Source organism: Crassostrea angulata, chromosome 6 (assembly GCF_025612915.1).
Source record: "Crassostrea angulata isolate pt1a10 chromosome 6, ASM2561291v2, whole genome shotgun sequence".
NCBI classification, from domain to species: Eukaryota; Metazoa; Mollusca; class Bivalvia; order Ostreida; family Ostreidae; genus Magallana; species Magallana angulata.
The window spans coordinates 45,770,001-45,790,393 of record NC_069116.1 but is presented as its reverse complement, the minus strand read 5'-3'; the positions used below and the strand labels follow the sequence as shown (position 1 = coordinate 45,790,393).

General features: G+C 32.5%; 2 protein-coding genes across 3 annotated transcripts; both read left to right on the top strand.

Moving 5' to 3' along the window:
* Positions 1–2,457: 2,457 nt before the first annotated feature.
* On the top strand, positions 2,458–8,393 carry LOC128190450 (uncharacterized). Its single transcript, XM_052862507.1, has 5 exons — positions 2,458–2,792; positions 3,889–3,922; positions 5,136–5,320; positions 6,863–6,940; positions 7,244–8,393. The coding sequence occupies exons 1-5, from the start codon at positions 2,741–2,743 to the stop codon at positions 7,519–7,521; spliced, it is 627 nt and encodes a 208-aa protein (XP_052718467.1). The 5' UTR covers positions 2,458–2,740; the 3' UTR covers positions 7,522–8,393.
* A 2,553-nt stretch (positions 8,394–10,946) lies between these two features.
* On the top strand, positions 10,947–20,266 carry LOC128190449 (uncharacterized). Of its 2 annotated transcripts, XM_052862505.1 has the most exons (5): positions 10,947–11,148; positions 16,224–16,251; positions 16,940–17,091; positions 17,906–17,992; positions 19,411–20,263. In XM_052862505.1, the coding sequence occupies exons 1-5, from the start codon at positions 11,097–11,099 to the stop codon at positions 19,830–19,832; spliced, it is 741 nt and encodes a 246-aa protein (XP_052718465.1). In that variant the 5' UTR covers positions 10,947–11,096; the 3' UTR covers positions 19,833–20,263. The 2 variants fall into 2 exon arrangements, with proteins under 2 accessions (XP_052718465.1, XP_052718466.1); XM_052862506.1 differs by lacking the exons at positions 10,947–11,148; positions 16,224–16,251 and adding an exon at positions 16,258–16,622 and having other exon boundaries at positions 19,411–20,266.
* Positions 20,267–20,393: the final 127 nt, after the last annotated feature.

Genomic DNA, 20,393 nt, shown 5'->3' with positions numbered 1-20,393 from the left:
TACATATAACATTCTTTGCTCACATACTCTACGTTATATTGTGGCTGGACTATTTGCATTATACCAGCGAAACTTTTTAGATTTAAAGGGGCATGGTCACGATTTTGGTCAAATTTTATTTTTCTGTTTTAATTATTTGCAATGCTTTAGGAATGCATTTCTAATGATCATATGAAATTTGGGTGCCAGTCGTTTAGTTTTAAGCAAGATACAGAGCTCACAATCCTTCGTCATGTAAACAAGGCTCGTGCCCTGTTTTTGTTTACAGAGGTTCAATATACCAGTAAAATATCTTTTTAAAGCTGGTTTGTCTATCTAATTATTCATTTAAAGCATAAATAAACAGTTCCTAACGATTAACACATTTATTTTAGGTCTAAAACTGGAATTTCCACCTTTGTTTACATAGTGAAGAATTGTAAGCCCTCTAACTCGCTTATAACTCATCAAATGATATTCAAATTTTGGTTGCCTACTAAAAATGCCTTACTAAAGCATTGTAAACATTAAAATCGAAAAAACAATTTTTGACCAAAACTGTGACCATGCCCCTTTAAAATTGACGAATTTTCTAAAAAATTTATCAAGATTTGGTTTTGTTAAATGCACAATAAAAATATACATCTTAATTATTATGATAAGATGTGCCTTACGAAGCATGTAAGAATTTTATTTTTTAAAAATCTTTTACGCCTTTTCCTTATTACAATATGAACCGTTTAAGTGCATAAAAATGTACGATATTTTATAACACGTCACAAAAACTTATGAAGGTCAGTTTGTGCAAGTTGAAATTAAATTGAAGAGTTTCTGATCGTTTTATTGCTGAATATGGACGATGGACGCTTGCAAATTTAGTCAAAAACGTTAAAGTCAATGGACATCTTGGAGCACCGGCTCATTGTTTAATTTTGTGTGCAAGTAGGAACATCTCCGATGGAGACCAAAAGGTTCTTAGATGCAATCCGAAATGGCCCACGTGTGTCTATCTTTATAAAACAAAGATTGACAATTGGGATTAGGGCGATAAAGGTTAACTGACAATCGTATAGCACAAGATGTTCTGCCTATATCTTTTTTTTATAAATAAAAAAAAACATATATCGGGCATACTATTGATCTGAAGTCGGCGATACCAACCTCTATAAACTTAAAAGATCAGCATTAGCAGGCATAATTGGTGTTATGACGGCGACTTAAATTAAAATTTTCGTAATAAGATTTACGTTTCAAAAGGCCGTCCCTTGTACTTCATTCTCCGGTCAGTTCGCTTATGAGCATTTGTACAATCAATATGGGGTAATTCAAATCACTTTTCAAATATTCACTGCAAAACACTTCTTTATTAGTTGTTTGGTTTGAATAGAGAAAGAGTTATGTCAGATAGCAACTTACTTCTCACAAATTTTTTTTAAATAACACTATCCCAGGGCTTTTGTGACACCAAAAATTGAAGTTCATTATTCTTTGGGTTACTTCCTGGTTTCCCGGTTTTTTTCATTTCCAAATCAGAGTTTTAAGAAGGAAGCGCGATATAAATACTAATTGTAATATAAACAAATCATTTTCCGGGCCAGAAAGGCGAAGATAAGGCCGGTGCTTACCCCGGTTTCCGTGGTGCTAAACGGATGAGAAACATTGTCCCCTATCACCCTGGATGGGACACCAGTCCATCCCAGGTTAACTCCCTGCGTATGACGTTACCAATTTCAGCTAGAGAAACATTGACCCCCACCCCCCATCCCCCGATAGGACACCAGTCCATCGCAGGTTAACTCCCAGCGTTTGTCGTTACCCAATTTCAGCTAGATGGCATGAGACAATGTATATTAGGTACCTTGTTTAATGACACAACAAACAACATAAAGCGACCTCAGTTGGTCTTGAATTAGCGGCCGTCTATACCGCCTGTGACCTTTAAGCCATAAGCTTGAATAATTTCCATACACTCTCAAGGGGGAGGAAATATCAATTATTTTGACTTCTCATGTTTATTGGCTATAACGTAAAGCGATATAAATCAGTGGCGTCCGAAGCAAATTGAAAGTGGGGGGGGGGGGCTAAACTAATCCTCAGATATCTTGACAAAACCTAATTCCCAAAATCATGTAAATCCTAATCCGTGGGGGGGGGGGGGGGGGGGGGAGATAACCATAGTTCCAAAAAAAAAATTCTTTCCTACCAAAATTTTTTCCCCCAATCATGAAATTCCTAATCCGTATGCTTGCTGCAAGGGGGGGGGGGGGCTGAACCCTCTTTTATGCTATGTGCTCATGGTTAGGTCTAACTTTGCAAAGCTAAGCCCCACCCCTAGCCACCCCCCCGGTTCCGTAACCTATGTAAATGGAGCCATCCTTTCTTCGATAAAACCAAAAACTTAAGTTCTCTCTCTCTCTCTCTCTCTCTCTCTCTCTCTCTCTCTCTCTCTCTCTCTCTCTCTCTCTCTCATCAACGGAAGACTATTTCCTGTTTCTAAACGAATACATGAATAGGTTAAGTCGGAATAGAAAATATTTTTGCATAACCCACTTTACATTCTATTTTTTCTAAAGTTAAAATATCGGGCAGTTGGGTTTTCCTACTTCTTTTCATAAATTTGCATTCTAGATTAGTTGTGTGGCTACAAACCAATCGGTTGAGTTAGTTGCAAGGCATCATGGGATTTTCAAATTCTAATGTGTAAACGGGGTTTTAATGAATATAAACTTATTCTTTGATCAAGATAGGATCATAAAAAGACATGGCAGTTAAATGTTTATTGATTTTCATGGCGGTTGCTGCATATTTTCAAGGTTAGTTTTATAAAAAGTTCATCTCCAAAGTTGATAGATCTTATTCATATTCTGTAAATAAAATTCTGTATTACATTAAAAGGATAATAACAAAATTAAAGTTACGGTAACTTTGATACTTTTAATTTGCATGCTTTTTTACATTTTCAAAAGGTTTTTCCCCCTGTTTTAATTAATACTGTCCTTATCTTAAATTTTAAGAAAACACCAGAATTACATGACTGAATTTTATATACATTTTAATCAATGTTAGAGCGGGAGTAATGCTTATCTATAGATATTCCTTGACACATATGTTTTATCATTATTGTCTATCTATAGATATTTTCATGGAGAAAAGCTAACGCAGCCCCTTCAATAAAGACTTTAAAATACTGATGGATCTTCTAACCATTGACTCTTTTTAATTTAAAAAAGTCTAAATTTGTTCCTTCCTTTTAAATTCAATGCCCGAACAAGATTGAACCCTGTAAAATAAACACAAATGTACAAACAGTATTGAAATAATGAACAGGAAGAGGTGCCATTGAATCCATTCAATATTTTGTCTTTAAATGTCGCTTATCTCCAAAACTATCAAACCTTTAAAATTATTTTTTTTCTTTTTCAAACTTATTAGATGGTTTCAGATTTTAGTTACGATAGAAATATATTCATCATAAAGTTTGACTTGAAAAAAACCCCGACATTTCAAATCCATGCAGTGCCTCCGAAAAAGGTTTGCTAAGTTTCTATTCATTATCCGCTTTTGAAAAGGGTTATGACCCTTTATTCGTTCACACAATACCCAAAACGTTTTTGTTGAGTCTAGGACAATACGTCGAGATGAAGTTAAGTTTACAGACGGAAGTACAAAGAAACAGGCGGACGTCGGACAAAATACTCTGAATGCTGTAGGATCAGTGCTCTTCAAATCAAATTTTAATCAATTTCTAATTGTTCTTCCATGTGAACCACTTTAAGAGTGAAATTGACTTAGCTGTCATAATTATGGTTTAACTCTACATTATACCTATAAAAAGGAACAAAATAAAACTGTCTTATTTTCAAACTTTAAACATATAGATATGTAATCAACAAAACTGTTTAATTACAGGTATAGAGGCCCGCAGAGCAAGAGTAAGATTCCGGTGAGTTAGGTACACATTGACACATTTATAAGAATTAAATAAATTGAAAATGCTATCTTATCATTTTAAGTGGGTATAAATACAGGAAGAAGGAAAATATAATCAAAAGATCAAAATTTCGGACTTCTGGTCCATTAAAATCCCTAAATTATACTAATAAAGAAGTAAATAATTGTAATGTATTGGAAAATAACGTTTAACAAAATTTCTTCTATGAAGAATTGCAAAATATTTCACAATTAAAAGTTATTATAAAAAGCCAATGCCTTAAGAGCCCTCACGGCCCCTAATTTGAAAGGCCAACCCATTTTCTTGATATCAAATGAAAACTTAATTTTTGAATTTATTTCATGTAAAAGTTCATATCTTCACATACAATTAGATAAAAGTGCATTACAGTGCATACGCATCACAAATACACTTCATTTAAGACAGAGGTATAAAAGCGGTCAGATGCCGTGGATAAACTCTAGCTCTTAATTTTTTAAAGTTGTTTCTTTTTGTTTTACATGTCTTAACAACATACTTTTGAGAAAAGAGATATTTTAAAAAACTATTAAAAATCAGGACGCTTTTTTAACCTTAATTTTTAAGCTCTACAAGTTTTGCGTTTTTAATCACAGAACAATAAAAATCTTTGGTCTACAATCCCTGAAAATTTGAACTCAATATCTTCATTTATTTAGAAGAAAATCTAAACATCGTTTGAAATGTCAATATCTCAAAAAACATAAATGACGTCATCAATGCAAAAAATCCAATATTTGTTAGTTCTAAACGTTTCCTAAAATCTTCCGAGCCAAATAAACATCGATATAATTTTATACATTGAATTCTAATTTTGAAATTGTCGGTTCTATAACACCATAGACTAGACTAAGTATCATACCGCGCTAGCGTGCGGTATTCAAGTTTTGTCTAGAGAGCTATGGCCTTGCGTGTTCTAAGAACGAGCATATCTAAGAATAAGCATTCAATGCTTAAATAAAACAGCATTAAATTAAAAGCTAGATGAATTTTGTTTCAATATTATATACATTTATGAATCATTTTCATGCGAACTAGCTGCAGGACTGTAGCTCCCGGTCTGAAAAAATTCGGATGGACGACGTCGTCCTCCATCCGATTTTTTTCGGACCGAGAGCTACAGTCCTGCAGCTACATGCGAACAAGAACCTTGAGCTGAAAACACTATCGGTTTTATTTTCTTCAGGGGAGGAAGAGGAGGGGGAGGAAGTGACTTTATCGTTTACCTCGTTAGCTTTGGTTCAGCTATAATTGTAGCGTGTTTCTTTGTTTGTGTCCTTTATTTCTTGCCCACAATTCGGCGGATTAAACGCTATCTGTTTCGCCTTTGTTGTTGTTGTTGCGCAAACCAACAGGCAGTAGCCGATGCAGGTATGTTTCGCGTAATTCATTAAACCCATAAATATTGTATAATTCATGTATACGTTTATGATAAGCTATTATTTGTTTCATATATTAACAATGTTCTGTTGTAATCCTAACAATTGAATTTGATGTTTATCCTTGGCTATGAAGGATTGATATTATATTTGAAAAACCAAAATAGGCGTACTAGTAGTCATAATTAATTGCAGGAATCGCCGAAAACACAAACTTGTTAAAGAACAGAGATGGATAGGATATGTAGCTACAGCAAAAAACAATTGACACGATGAAGTCATTAGACGGCAATAACCGCATGAATTGTCACTAAATGACATACTCTCTTGTAACAGTTTGAGTAAAAAAAAAAAAAGAAGAAGAAGAAGCAGCATGCAATTTCTGGTACTTTTTAAAAACTATAATTTTCATAAAGGACAAGATCCCATCTCATAACACACATAAACAGCCCTTTATGTACAATTTGGTGAAAAACTGCATGTAAATTTTAAAATCAATAATCTAACATATCATATCATAGATAGTATGGTCTATATTATTATAACAAACAAAATTAAATTGTACCCACCCCCGGCGGTTTCGGCGCTAGATTTCCTTTTGTGTGTCAACATTTACGTGTGCCAGATTTAGTGGCATGGGGTTTCCTGGGTATATAATTGCAAGTAGAGAGTTCGAATCCTGTTGGGCCTGTTAAAATGTCAAGAACTTATCTTTTTGGACCAAATATTGTAAAATTTGAAAATTCTAACATGGTGAAAGTGTTTTGATTATAAAGTACTTTTATTCACATTACAATCGACATGTGTCCCACACCAACTTTGATAATTAAATCTGCTACAGTGAAAAGCACTGCGCAGTGTGTCAATTATTTTGCCTTGGTTACAATCATCTTCATTGCAACTAAATTAGAAAATTTTGTTTATATCAAAATATTCTGATGTAATCTTCAGGTAGTAGCGGCACATGCGCAGATTAAGAGCGTTTCTGTTTTTGCTATGGTGAGTGGCAAAGTGCAGTAATAATTGTAGTTGCATGGATGGGGTGATGGGGTTGGAGTCCAAGGTTTATTTTTTTAAAATTTACTATATAAATGAATTGGACTCCCCATTCCTACCCTTTTTTTAAATGCGGCACACGATGACATTGGCACACAAAAGCAAATCTAGCATCGGCAACTGAATTGAAATGTTAAGATAATCGATAAATTGAAATTTCACATGCAAACATTTTAACCCCAAATTGTGCATAAAGGGCTGCTCATGTGTATTATGGTACGCGATCTCATCCTTAAATTTGAAGTTTATAAAAATTATAATTTTTAAAAAGTACCAGAAGTTGCACGTTGCCTTCTTTTTGACAAAAACTGATACAATCGATTGTTATTAAGGGGTAAACACTTAGTCCGAGTATTGCTGTCTAATGACATCTAGTCTTAAATTGGTTACTGCGTTGAGGGAACGCTATAGAATGTCAACAAGAACATAGGCAAAAATAACATGCATCTTAAATATACTTTTTTTTTACTTTCTTAAGGATTGAAAAACCCCAGCAATAAACAAAGCTCTGATGAACAGTTGGACCAACACATGTTGGAATTAATTTTATTAGCAGGTATTTATTTATCTTTTGTAAAGATGTAACGATGATGATGATGAAAGTCCAAAAAGGACAATGAAAAGTTTCATTTATATCAAATAAAAGATGACAAAATGTACTTATAGTATTTCTATTATTACAAAAACCGTACGGTTAATAGTAAAAATGATATTGTCATTTGTGGTAATTTTTGTGAAAATCCTTAGAGATTTTTTGACAATAATACATACTTACAATGCACAAATAATTTTTGAAAACATCAATTTTGTATTAATACACTTTTGTTTTGAAATCGTTTAATATTAAAACATTTTACAGAACAGGCTAAACTTGTCACCTACCTTCGTGCCCAGCAAAACATCGAACAGTCTACTGCAGATGAGCAAAGTGGTCCATGGGAACAGATGGGATTCTCTCATCTTAACTCAGACCCGAGGACGTTCAACATCACGGAGGAATCCCCAATGACACCAGATGTACAAAGTGGGCCTTGGATACTGAAGGAAAACCCTCAATTAGAATTCGTCACAACTAGTCCGATGACGTCATATGACGCAAATGTCACAGAGAAAACCCCAATGACATCTTATGTATAAGCAAAATAAACCAGATTTTTTACATTCCGAAAGCTTCCTTTGCTCGAGAATCTTTTTACAACAATGGCATATTATTTATCATGTTCAGTTTTTGTAGTGTGTTATATAGACATATGTATTTGAGAGAGATACTGTATTGTAAAATTGCAATTCTTTGTTATATCAACCAGAAGCTGTGTTCTCAATATTAATACAAATACGATTTCAAAAATTTGTAATATTTTATTTAAAAACACAATTCTTAGACAAATCAAATTAGCTGCTTTGAGCCAGTACGTTTAATATCTTTTAATTACAATTTTTTGAATAGGTTTTCATGACAATTGGTTTTTTTTTTCTTTTGTCTCATTGCAAAGCAGTTTAAACTAATCCTTATAAATGTCATAACCAGACAGATTTTATTTCCAATAATCTGTTAAGCCACATTAATCATCAATTTCACTATGGAGTGAATGTTCACTTGCATAACAGCCTAACCATTGTCTGCTCTCAGTATTAACAATGCTTACCTCTTTCAGGCAAGCTCAAACGAATACTTGCGCTTTTAGCTATAGGTCTCTACGTTCTATAAAGGAAAGCATAAAATTATGGAATTTGTTAACAATGAACAAATGTTTAAGTTCATAATTTATATTAAATTTTGAATTATCGCTCATGTGACTTTTACAATACAACCTTTATCGTTGATTAGAGGAAATGTTGTGTTCATCATGTTTATGTTATAGTGTTAATATTTACAGTTTAGTTGTTTGTAAATGTATTCTAATATATGATATGTTTATCTAATATATACTTGTACACCAATGTGTCATAAGGTACACAAATTGATTAAATTGCCAAAAACAGATAATGTAATGTCACGAAAAAATGTATATACATGTATCTATATTTCAATGGAATCTTAAGTGGACATAATGGCTTGCAAAGAGATATCAGTTCAAATCGTGCCCCGGAGAAAACGTAAGTTAGAGAAAACGTACCCTTGACTTATAGGAAAAGTTTTTATGCGCGGATCCATAACAAATAAACAAACAAAAACAAACGCTGGTTTTCTTACTGTAATGGGACTGGCTAGGAGTTAGTCCCGAACATAACCCGAGTTCAGAATGATAAAAGAATTACAAAAATCTCGGTGTTTAAAGAATTAGATGCTATATTCTGTGAAAATAACAATCATGCAAAACAAACGTAAGAGATATGAAACTACATCAAATAAAATCCAAGAATAGAATACTCTAGGCCCCAATCCCCGTTATACATGTACGTGCGTCTAATCGATAATTAATTAATATTTTGTCGACTGTTGCTGATTAAACAAATGCACCTATCATATAATAATACTGAACCACGGCTGGGTAATATAGACCCGGGCACGCCTAATATATATGGATACATATAGACATAATAGATAATATACAGATACACATCACATACTTGGATAAATAAATGAATACACAAAATAAAATATACACAAAACCATCACGTTATTCTTATTATTATATAAAATTTAATACTCCATTTACAATGCAATCAAAAATATTGTATATTTTGTAACGATTTTAGTTAAATTGTATCGATTGATTTAAGTTGAACTGCTCAGCTGACGCTTGTTCGTGTGTAATCACATATTGCAGGCACGTACCATCATTGGGGCCGGGGGATGCCCCCTCCTCCTTTTTCTTGCAGCAAACCTATTTTTAAATTTTCAAATAAAACACTGCATTATCAAGGAGGTACCCTCCCCCCCCCCCCCCCCGCTAACACATTTTTAACCCATATTCCTGCACCCCATCCAACGGATTAGGATTTTCATGATTTCATGCGAATCTTTTTTTCTGTCTTTTTTAATTTCTCGTCAAGATTTTCAAGATGAGTGTGTCCCCCAGAACTTTCAAAAACGATGCGTTCCTGTATGTGGGAATCATTTAATGATACTGGACACTGATACAAGCACAAATGATACAAATTTTTATTAGATAGGGTAATTTATTGCATTAGTATTTTTTTTAAATATCTATTTCAATTCTTGTTACAATTTCTCCAAGGTACGTTTTCTCAAGGGAAGTCAGTGATGTCAATTTATAAAAGTTAAGGATGTTCAGTATTAGAAGCCACTCGTAAAAGCCATATTTGCTATCAATAATCATGAATGGTATATCGATATTGTGACGTCTACTAATGAACAAATCTTAAAAGGGTTTCATAAAATTATCGTTATAAGATTAAACATTTAAAAGTCCGTCCCTCGTTCTTCAGTCTCCGGTCTGTTTCAGTCATTCCCATTTTCACAGTCAATTTGGGGTACCCCGAGTCACATTTTACAACTTAACTGTAAAACATGCAGTATACGACCTCAATATTACTTTAATTAAAAGGGAGCAAGATTTATGTCAGATAACGATTTGCATTTAAAAAGCTTTTTCCCTAATTTTGAACACTCTAGACTTTGACAGGGTTCTTTTGACACCAAAATTTAAATGTCATTGAATTGTGGTCTACTTCTGGGTTTCCATTTTTTCCGTTTTGAATCAAAGCTGAAAAAACGTGCCATGGACATACTATCATTAACGAGTATTATTTCCATACAGTCTCAAAATAGAGAAAATCTCAATTGGGTCATTCCATAGAAGAAAACGAAGAAAACACCCCTTCCATATTGCCTCAATATGCAATATGCAGGAACAAGCATAATTAATAGTCACTTTCAAAACATTTTTTATAGATACTAACACATATAATTGTGGAATGGTGTAATTACATGAAATTCAAAAAAAAATTGAATGAGTTTAAAACGTTTATTTTAGAACAAAAAATGTGAATAAGTGATGATTAATGATATAATATTATTCGTTCCTGCACCTGCACCCCCCCCCCCCCCCCCCTCAAAAAGTAAAAAGTAATGGACAATTTTAACATAACAGGTTGTACAAGTAATTTTTAGGTCACATATACCTAGTATCAGTGCTTTTGTATATTTACATACGTTTCATAGAGTGTTAAATTTGGGGGTTTTTTTGGTTGGGGGGGGGAGGTCGCTATATACCCAGGTCGATTTAAGTCTATCAAATGGATCTGGCTTTGTCATATCATTTACTTATATTAACAAAAAAATAACAAAATTGATACTGTTCAATACGTGTGTATTGTTTGTGTACAGAACGGGGGTTGAAAATTAGATAAGTTCTAGGAGTGTGTAGTCCTCGAAAGTTTCTAATAATATATTGCTAGCATTTCAGTTTTAAAGTTATATTTTATCGATATTACGACACGATATTGTTCAAAAGTATTAAGCAGCATTTTCAACATGCACATTATAGCGAGTTTATTAATTAATGCACAAACTGACTTGACTGCAATGCGGTTTCATGTGCCCTTTAAAACTTCCTTGGATCACGGAATGCAGGGTCATTTGATAAGTAGGTCACATCTCTAAGAACTACATGTGTAATAAAAAAAAAAAAACCTTCAGTTCATGTGACTTGCAATGCGCCATGGGATTATACAATCTTTAGATGCTACCAAGCGTATTGGAATAAAAGCGTTATTGTCTGGTCAAGGTAAATGAAAAAAACAACATGGCAGCTATGTATTCAGTGTTTTTCGTGGTTCTTGCTGCATTTTTTCAGGGTAAGTTTTGTCGATAGTTAACTTCAAATGTTAGTAGTTCATATCCTGCAAATAAATTATATGATTTTATAAGTTGGAACTAACAAAATCAAAGTTAAACGTATATAAATACTTGTACATGCTGTATAAATTTATGTTCTTTCGTCAAAAGTGTCCTTATTGTCTCAAATTTATGGAAATTGTACCACTATAAAGGTAGAAGATAGAATTTTAATATACATGTACATACCTCATATGGCTGGGAGTCATGTCTATTTATAGATCTTACGAAAATATACACTTTATTTGATCATTTTTTGTCTGTAGGAAGTTCATAATTCATTTAAAAAAAAGCAAATGTGCCCCATTTAATAAAGACTTCAAAATAATTATTTCAAATGGATCTCTTTTACTCTTTTTTTAATTTTCAAAAGTCTAAATTTGTTTGCTTTAAATTCTTTTAAATGTCGCATATCTATTATTGTTATACATGTATTTTTAAAGGAAGTCTTGATTTATTAAGTTGTTTAGATTTTTTGTAGCTATAAAACACGTGTATATGAATCACACACAGAACCACTATAGTTCTAGTGAGGATTTCACCCTATTTATTCATATACATGTATATGTGCAACTCTGAAAACCTTTAGTTCTGTTAATGCTATAGGCCTGAGTGATGGTTTTACGGAATTTGATATGTACAACATCCGGAAATCGCACAGCAGCAGCTTTGGGTGTAAAGTTCCTTCTGATGTAAAAAATCTATAAAAAATTTCCTTGCTCTTCAATCTCCTGAAATCCCTCATTGGTACGACTATCCTAGTTCAACAAAAAAAGGAATTGACACGTTACAAGATTGCTTGAATTTACTTTGAATATTTTTAACTTTGAAAGAAGACCGATTTTGCTAGTGTAAATAAGCGAAAGTATATAACTTTCTAATAAAATAGTTGGTTTGTATGGAGAGTTATTTGATATAGTAATAGCCAAAACATCAGATCATGCAGCTTTAAAAAAACATAGCCATGCACATTTCATACTAACAGAAAAATAATTTTAAAATGCATCCTTCAGTGGGTTCATTATTGGTCCATGGCACAGAGTTTCTACCGTATGTCCGAACACCAATAACGTCCACTATTAATTAATAGTAGTTTTTAAAGAACCATTGCTATGTTAATCATTGGACCCCACCTAAGACCACATTTTTATGCAAAGATCATGATTTTAACAATTTAAAATATTATGTAGTCGGTATCATTGATATTTTACATGAAGTGTTTCCGAGAAAGTATACTGGGTTTTTTTATCGTATCATATTGACATATCGACATATCATTTGTACAAATTAAATTCATAAAATGGTTGTTTTAAGTTTACTAAGTAAGTCTGGACGTAAAAGTCAGACAGACTTTTACGAAAGCCGAGAAGGATCATTCGAGATTCGAGATTCAAAATACGAGATTCGAAATACGAGATTCGAGATTCGAAATTTGAGATTCAATATCTAAATTAACCAATCAAATCATGGATCTGAAACCTGTATCCTAGCAACATCAAACTGTTCTAAATAAAGATCATTCGTACATGCTCTTTCCTACAAATAAATGCTATGTTCACTTCTCCCTACCTAACTAAATAATTATTTATATTTACTTTTACACAGAATATCTAAGTAGACTAGTAATAATGCAGTGTGCATCGCGGATCTAAGTGATTTTGTTTGCCCTGGTGCATTTCCACCTGATGCGTTTGAACCCTGGGGTATTTCACCACCAGTAATAGTTTAAAACCCGGGTTTATTCACCTCTTTTGTGTAAAAATGCGATTTCTTGTGCAGAGAACAGTAAAACTTTTTAAAAATTTGATTGTGCATGAATATTTCAAAATTAATTGTTGTACATGTATTTTGTTATAATTCATTCATTGATATATCAACAAGAAAGAATAAAAGTATATGTTTCACAGCCAAGTTAAGTTTCTCTGTAGTTTCCTACCCCCCCCCCCCCCCCCCCCGCACCAAAATTGACAATAATTACATATAAGTCATACAAATGTTTACTTTTTTGTAAGTAAATCTCTTAAGATGTAAATAAGCACTGCAAACAAAGATGTGTGTATTTAATATACTACTACATTACACTTAGCCAGATAAAATGTAATCAGGATGAAGCTACAAGGGGTGAGTGGTGCAAATTTACCAATTTGTCGCCATACACACAGAACACCAAAAAAAGAAACTGTGAGTGGTGTGTGGAATGCATAAAAGATGGCGGCAAATTATCTCAAATAATCAGTGCAAAAACCCACAAATAGGCTGTTATTTGTTACATATCCTGCAAAAACATTGATAAAAAATGTAATCGTCCCATAACATAGCCGATTATGTTAATGTGTACATATGGTCAACGTACATGTAATTCTAATATACAAGAAGGCTGACGTATCAGGCGGGGATCCAGAAAATTAAATTTCAAAAATGATCGGTTGAATTACATTAAATGCTTTGAAAATTGTTTTAAACGATCGCACGAGTCAAAATGCATGATAGAAGCTATGTACAGTGTAATTGGAAACTTTCATTTTATATCAATATGTAGTATTACCTATTATAACAAATGAGAGTATAGCACAACTGCCACAAGCAATACATGTCCTTTACTGGCACCACCTCCCTCCCCATAAAAAAATGAAACAATTGTCGTTTTATTTGCTAAAATGTGTGTGGTTCAAGATTTTTCTAAAGGACATACCCGATTAGAATTGAAAAAGAGTCGTACGTTTAAAACTAATTTTGTCAAAATTTTTAGATTCATTTGGTTATATTTTGGTCCATTTGGGTAAATAGCTGCACCAGCGCAGCTCTTATTTATATATAATCAGGCCATAAATTCAAAATATTTTCAAAAATTAACAGTTTTAAATCCAGTGGATGAAAAAAGGAAAGCAAGTCGAACTCCATGAGTGCTAATACCTGTGTAGAATGAATGGTACAGTAGGATATGCGCAAAAAGTCCCGTCTACTCTTTCCTACCCTATATTTATTGGAATATTAAATCCGATTATTAGAGTCAAATTAAAAATCAAGTACGGATATGTACCTGTTTATCAAAAGTAAAACTACTCAAAATTTATCAACAGTGCATCGTTATGGAGCTACACAGAAAGTTTTATATTAATTTGCCGAACCAAATAAAAAAAAACCTGGAAAACGAAGAGAAAATAAAGTGGGGACAGAATAACTGGCAAACTAATTAGGACTATATAGCCCCCCCCCCCCTTGAAATGTATATACTGAAAACAGATTATTTAAAGAAAATTTCATGTTTTTTTATCATTTTCGATAGCTAATGTAAGACATCACAAATACCCCAAACCCCCTCACGGAAAAGGAAATGCTAGGTGATGAGAGAGAGAGAGAGAGAGAGAGAGAGAGAGAGAGAGAGAGAGAGAGAGAGAGAGTCGGTGTAAATCACAGGTGCGCTAACACCGTTAAAATTAAAGCTTGCTAGTTGGTCTGCCCTACCCTAGCTACCTCCTCTCTTTTCTCCGTTTAGAGGCTTAATTATTTTCTCAATATATGCTTGTAACAAAGCAAATCAATTTCAAATTCTAAATCAAAACTGAATTTGACACTACAAAACTGTCTGTCTGTCTGTCTGTCTCTCTCTCTCTCTCTCTCTCTCTCTCTCTCTCTCTCTCTCTCTCATATCGACATTGGCATTGTCATACCCTACAATACACTATTCTTATCTGGATTTTTGTCTTTGAGGTTGTAAATCATTATATCTTCTATGGTTTAAAACTTTATCATAACCTATATTTTGACATGTCGATTATTTCATTGAGTTTCGTTTCATAGCTAAAACATTTAGATTAAACAGATCTTTCTTCGCGAGCCGATTTTTACAAAGTTGGGGCGAATACACTTCGGGTTAAAATTGTTCAGGGGGAAATACATACAGGGCAAACAAAACACTTAGATTCGCAAAGCCAACAGTGTTATTTCTAATTTAATTGTTTATACTGTGTGGGGTTAATTCATCAATGTTAATTTAACCATTTTATAACCACTATATAAGAGCTATTAAGACATTTATTTGTAGGAAAGAGCATGTACGAATGATCTTTATTTAGAACAGTTTTATGTTGCTAGGATACAGGTTTCAGATCCATGATTTAATTGGTTAATTTAGATATTGAATCTCGAATTTCGAATCTCGAATCTCGTATTTCGAATCTCGTATTTTGAATCTCGAATGATCCTTCTCGGCTTTCGTAGACTTTGGATCATATACGATCAGAAGAGTTTACCATCTCTATAGTCTGTCCCAAGTTATTGCTTCCATCGCTTTTTGATGATTTTTAATAAAATTACACATACCTGTGAAAGAAATACAGTTGAAATCGTTAAAAGGGAATACCCCCGGTATATCCAAGATATCTTCATTGAACAGTTTTCCCTTTCCACTCAGAAAAATTCACAGGAACGAAAACAGATTCCTTACGGAGATTTATAAAGGGGAATGTTCACATCTTTTCTCCATTCGGAATACACTCGGAATACATCGCGCAATTTTTTAACGTTATCATCCGGGCTTATTAATGGCTGTTGCAATGCAAAATCTCCGTAGACTTTCAATTTCGGGATGTGTATTGAAACCTGAAGCGGTAGAGGGGGCGTTTCAAAACAGATAATCTGGACATTTTTTATATTAGTGGATGAACATAGTTTGAGCACAAAGGTATTTACTATTATTGAAATATCAAGCAAAAAGTGGTGGAAGCAAAAACTCGGGACAGAGTATAGTATCTGAGCTATGTTCAAAACATATACTTCTTTACAAGCATCTTCTTCTTTACAAGCATCTATAGTAGGATTTTGTTTGTGCTTAATACTGAAATTTTTAAATTACTGTTTAATTATTATAAATTGTTCTTCCATGTATACAAGTTTGAGGAACTTATTCATTGAATAAATAGGGTCATTAACATGATTTATTAATATCATACCTAAAATTGGATCAAATAAAACTGATTAAGTCTAAAAATTCAAACATGTAGATTTGTGATCAACATGAATTGTTTAATCACAGGTATAGAGGCCCGAAGAATAAAAGTTCGGTGAGTTAAGTTTTCACAACATTTTAATTTAGCAACAAAGTGCATTGCTTGGTATTTTATGCGGTTTCTTTCTCAATTTCAATTATTATTAAAATGAAAAATACATGTTTACGTACAGTATCACTATTTTCACTATTTTCAATCAGCGCGTTAAACAGAAAGAACAGCCAATTCTTCCAAATATGTATAGGATAATATGGTTACCACATCTACTTGGCAGCCTAATGTCAGTCCGTGCAAGTTCGTGTTCTCAATGTAGCTAAAGTCTTGATCGATAAGAAATTAATCCAGACCATGTCACGTCAAAGTATAAAACAAGACACCAACCAAAGAACGATGTCAGCATTATCAAAAAGATTGCGACAAATAGTGTGAGAAAAAGAATCCTTAATGTTAATGTTCTCAACAATTAAACTTTTTATTTGGCATTTAGAATAATTCCTTACCATGATATTTGTTTATCAATATTGTGTTCTTACTTAAACTTAAATACCTATTTTAACATTGTAGATTTCGATGTTTGTAAAATATATATAGGGTATAAATGAAAGATTTTCTTATAAAACGTTAAAATGACCTGTTTTATAGCAAAAGGAACCAAAATACGTCGTATGTGTTAAAATATAAATGATATATTTAGTATTATATACATGTATTGAACATGCTTTATTGGGTTTTTCAATTATAGAGGCGGAAGCGTAGGAGTAGGAGGAGGGGGATCAAACTTTATTACTTACCTTTCTATTATTGGTATAGTTATAATGCTAATGGGTTTCATGGTCTGTTTGATCTCCCGTTATTGCTGTGGCAAAGACCAAGAAGAAGAAGACGATGATGCGTGTAAGTATGGTGTAAATGTAATCTATTTTTAAAAATCAATAATTTGTGCATATGTGTATGATATTTTCACATATCCCTGATGTTCTGTTGTAATCCTATTTAATTCGATTATTTCTCTTGAAAAAAAAATGAGGTAAAGATATTATTATAGAAAAAAAATTTTGTAATCCTAACTAACTCCCAGAATTGTCGAGTACACAAAATCAGTAAAGACATCCGAGGAAGAAGACATGAACATAGGACGTTCAAAATATTCAAAAACTCTTTCGAAAAATTGATTTCAATAATGTTTTCTTCTTAAATTATATTTTGATGTTACTGATACAGTAATAATTTACTCTCTAAACTTAAGAATTCAATTGATAACTTGGTTCTGTTCATTACAAGCGGGAGTTGAAGGAAAACTTTAGTTTGAAATATTATTTGTAATATATCATTTATATGTGATAGATGTTTTACATTTGTTCCTTGTGAATCGAATTTAGGACAGAAGATATTGCCTTTGATTATCGTTATTTTCAATGGCTTTACTTTTGACAATTGATTTTTTTTCAATTTTAAAAATGTCACTCGACTGAAGAATATTTTTGTGAATGTTATGAAAGAGTTGAATTTATAAGGTTATTAGAATTGTACCTTATATCAACAAATCGGCATTTCTATGGTTTAAATTGTTTTATTAACCCAAATTCTTTTTCTTATTTTGTGGTTGTAGTGAAGTAACGCCCTGAAATGTCAAAGTTAACATGGGTTCAAGTAATTAACAAACATTTGAAAATATTTGTTTATTTTTTTTATTTAAAATCTTTTTTAGATTCTAAAGAATATGAAATTAACAGGAATAATCCAACCTCCACTGATCAGTTGGACCTTCATATGCTAAAGTTAATTTTATTAGCAGGTATTTATCTTTTTTATTATACCTCAATATTATTATTCTATATAATGCGGCATCTGAATGGTTCTATAAAATCACGTGCCAGGGCAATAAAACTTCATATTTTTCTACCCTATCCCTTCCCCTCGAATTTTCATTCCAGGCTTAAGAAAAATTTCGAGGATAAACATACGATGTAATTAAATCAATAATTCATTAATTCTATTAAAAATAGTTTTAAATCCTTTTCATATAAGAACACTGTCATAGAAAGAAACCGGTAAACATAAACTACGTTATTTGCTTTACTACATTTGATAAACAAATAGAAACCTATTTATTTTAAATTATCGTCTGTCGTTAGGTATGATAAACTATTAATTGCATGAAACATTATATAAATAGTGCCTGTTTGGGAGGGTAACAGTTGAAATTGTAGTGTAATATTAGGGGGAAATATTATATTGTAATAAAGATATCTCTTTATAACGTGAGAAAAAAATCTTGTAATTACGATAAAAGATTCTGTGATTTATTAGACGATATATTAACTAATCATTACAAGATTACGAAATAATCAGATCGTTATTACGATATCTTAACTCGTTCAAATGGTAACATACATGTATTTATCAATATCGTGTTTTTAGCACATGTGTTGAGCATTCATGACAACTCCTCCCGTTAAATAAAGTTTTTTTTTTAAAAACTCTGTGCTTTACAAAATTATTATGTTTTCCATTTATTCTGTTTTCATTATTTCATTTTTGATTTTCTTTTAATGTCTTTTCATGTTCATTTCTTTTACAACATTTTTGTTTTCATCTCAGCCGTCAAAAATCTATTAAATAAATAAAAATATATATTTAAATATTCCATTTGTATTACAATATACAAATAAAGTGAGTTCTTGAAGACATCGGGTTCCACTGAGAGGCCGCTTGTTCATAATAAATGTCATGCTGTAATATCCTTATTTTCCTGCGCTGCGTGACTATGAAGCAGAAGAGCAAAGTAATAAGTGTTTGGCCAATTTTAATCGAATTCATAAACTAATGTTTGTCTTGTCATATAATATATAAAATACTGTGGAATCATTGGAATTTGTGGTGGCTTACTTTTCGTGGTATTCGTAGGAAGCCCCCACCCCCTTACGAATTTATACTTCGATGAATCATATTTTCAAAGGGTAAGTTATCTTACTGAAACCGATGTCCACAAAATTACATCCCGACGAATAAGCAAACTTCCCACAATCTATGAAAATGTGCCCCTATGAATTTAATTGATTACACATGTGGAAGCAATCGCAACTTTTTGAGATTTTCCAGGCTGAAAGGTTCAAGAAGTTACGATTGATGTGGAAATCGTATTAAAAAAATCAATATTAGGTTAATTATCTATGTCTCTTTTAAAAACATTTTTATAATATCAATCTATAGAACAGGCTAAGAATATCTCTAACCTCCATGCATATGGCCAGCAACACGGCGAACAGTCCACTGCAGATGTACAAATTGAACCTCGAGAACAGATGGGATCCCCTCAACTGATATTATATACTTCTCGTCAGATGACGTCATATGAAGCAAACACAACGGACGAAAACCCAATGATATCAGATATACGGAGTGGACCTCATGAACAAATTGGACTCTCTCGGCTAAAATTAGACACTAACAGATCGACGACATTATATGTCGCAAATACTAGTATTACGGAGGAAACCCCGATGATATCAGATATACAAAGTGGGCCTTGGGAACAGATGAGGCTCTCTCGGCTAAAATTAGATGCTAATAGACTGCCCACGTCTAATGACGCCAATGACAGGGAGAAAACCCAAATAACATCATGTGTATAAGGAAAGACACAGCTTCCACATTGTCATAGTTTCCGGTGCATACGAAGCCTTTTTAAGTAATAGCATAACATTTATTATGTTCATTTTCTTGTGTGTAATATGTATTTGAGAAAAAGATTAAAGTTGTCGTATGATTGCGATTTTTCATTGTATCGTTAAATTAACGAAAAGATTTGTTTTCAATTCTTTTACAAACAATTTTAAAAATTGTCATCTTAAAAATAATATCAGTGATGGCAAGACTGTTGTTTTGAACCTGTTTATATGTAAAATTCATAAAACGGCATTGGATCATTATTATTTTTCTTTATATAGAATTTTATTTATGTTTTTAAAAGAATGTTTTTTTTAATCTCAATTATGTTTTTAAAAATGAATGAAACTACAAGCTATTAGAACTTTCACTTTTTTAAATGTCTTAATCAGACAATATTTTGAAATAAACTATTTCATCAGCATAAATCTGTCTAATGTACGTATGTAAATATTTGTCACAGCAGACAATTAAAACAGGTTCAACGTTATTGCCTTTAATACACGTTTGCAAGATTTGAACACGAT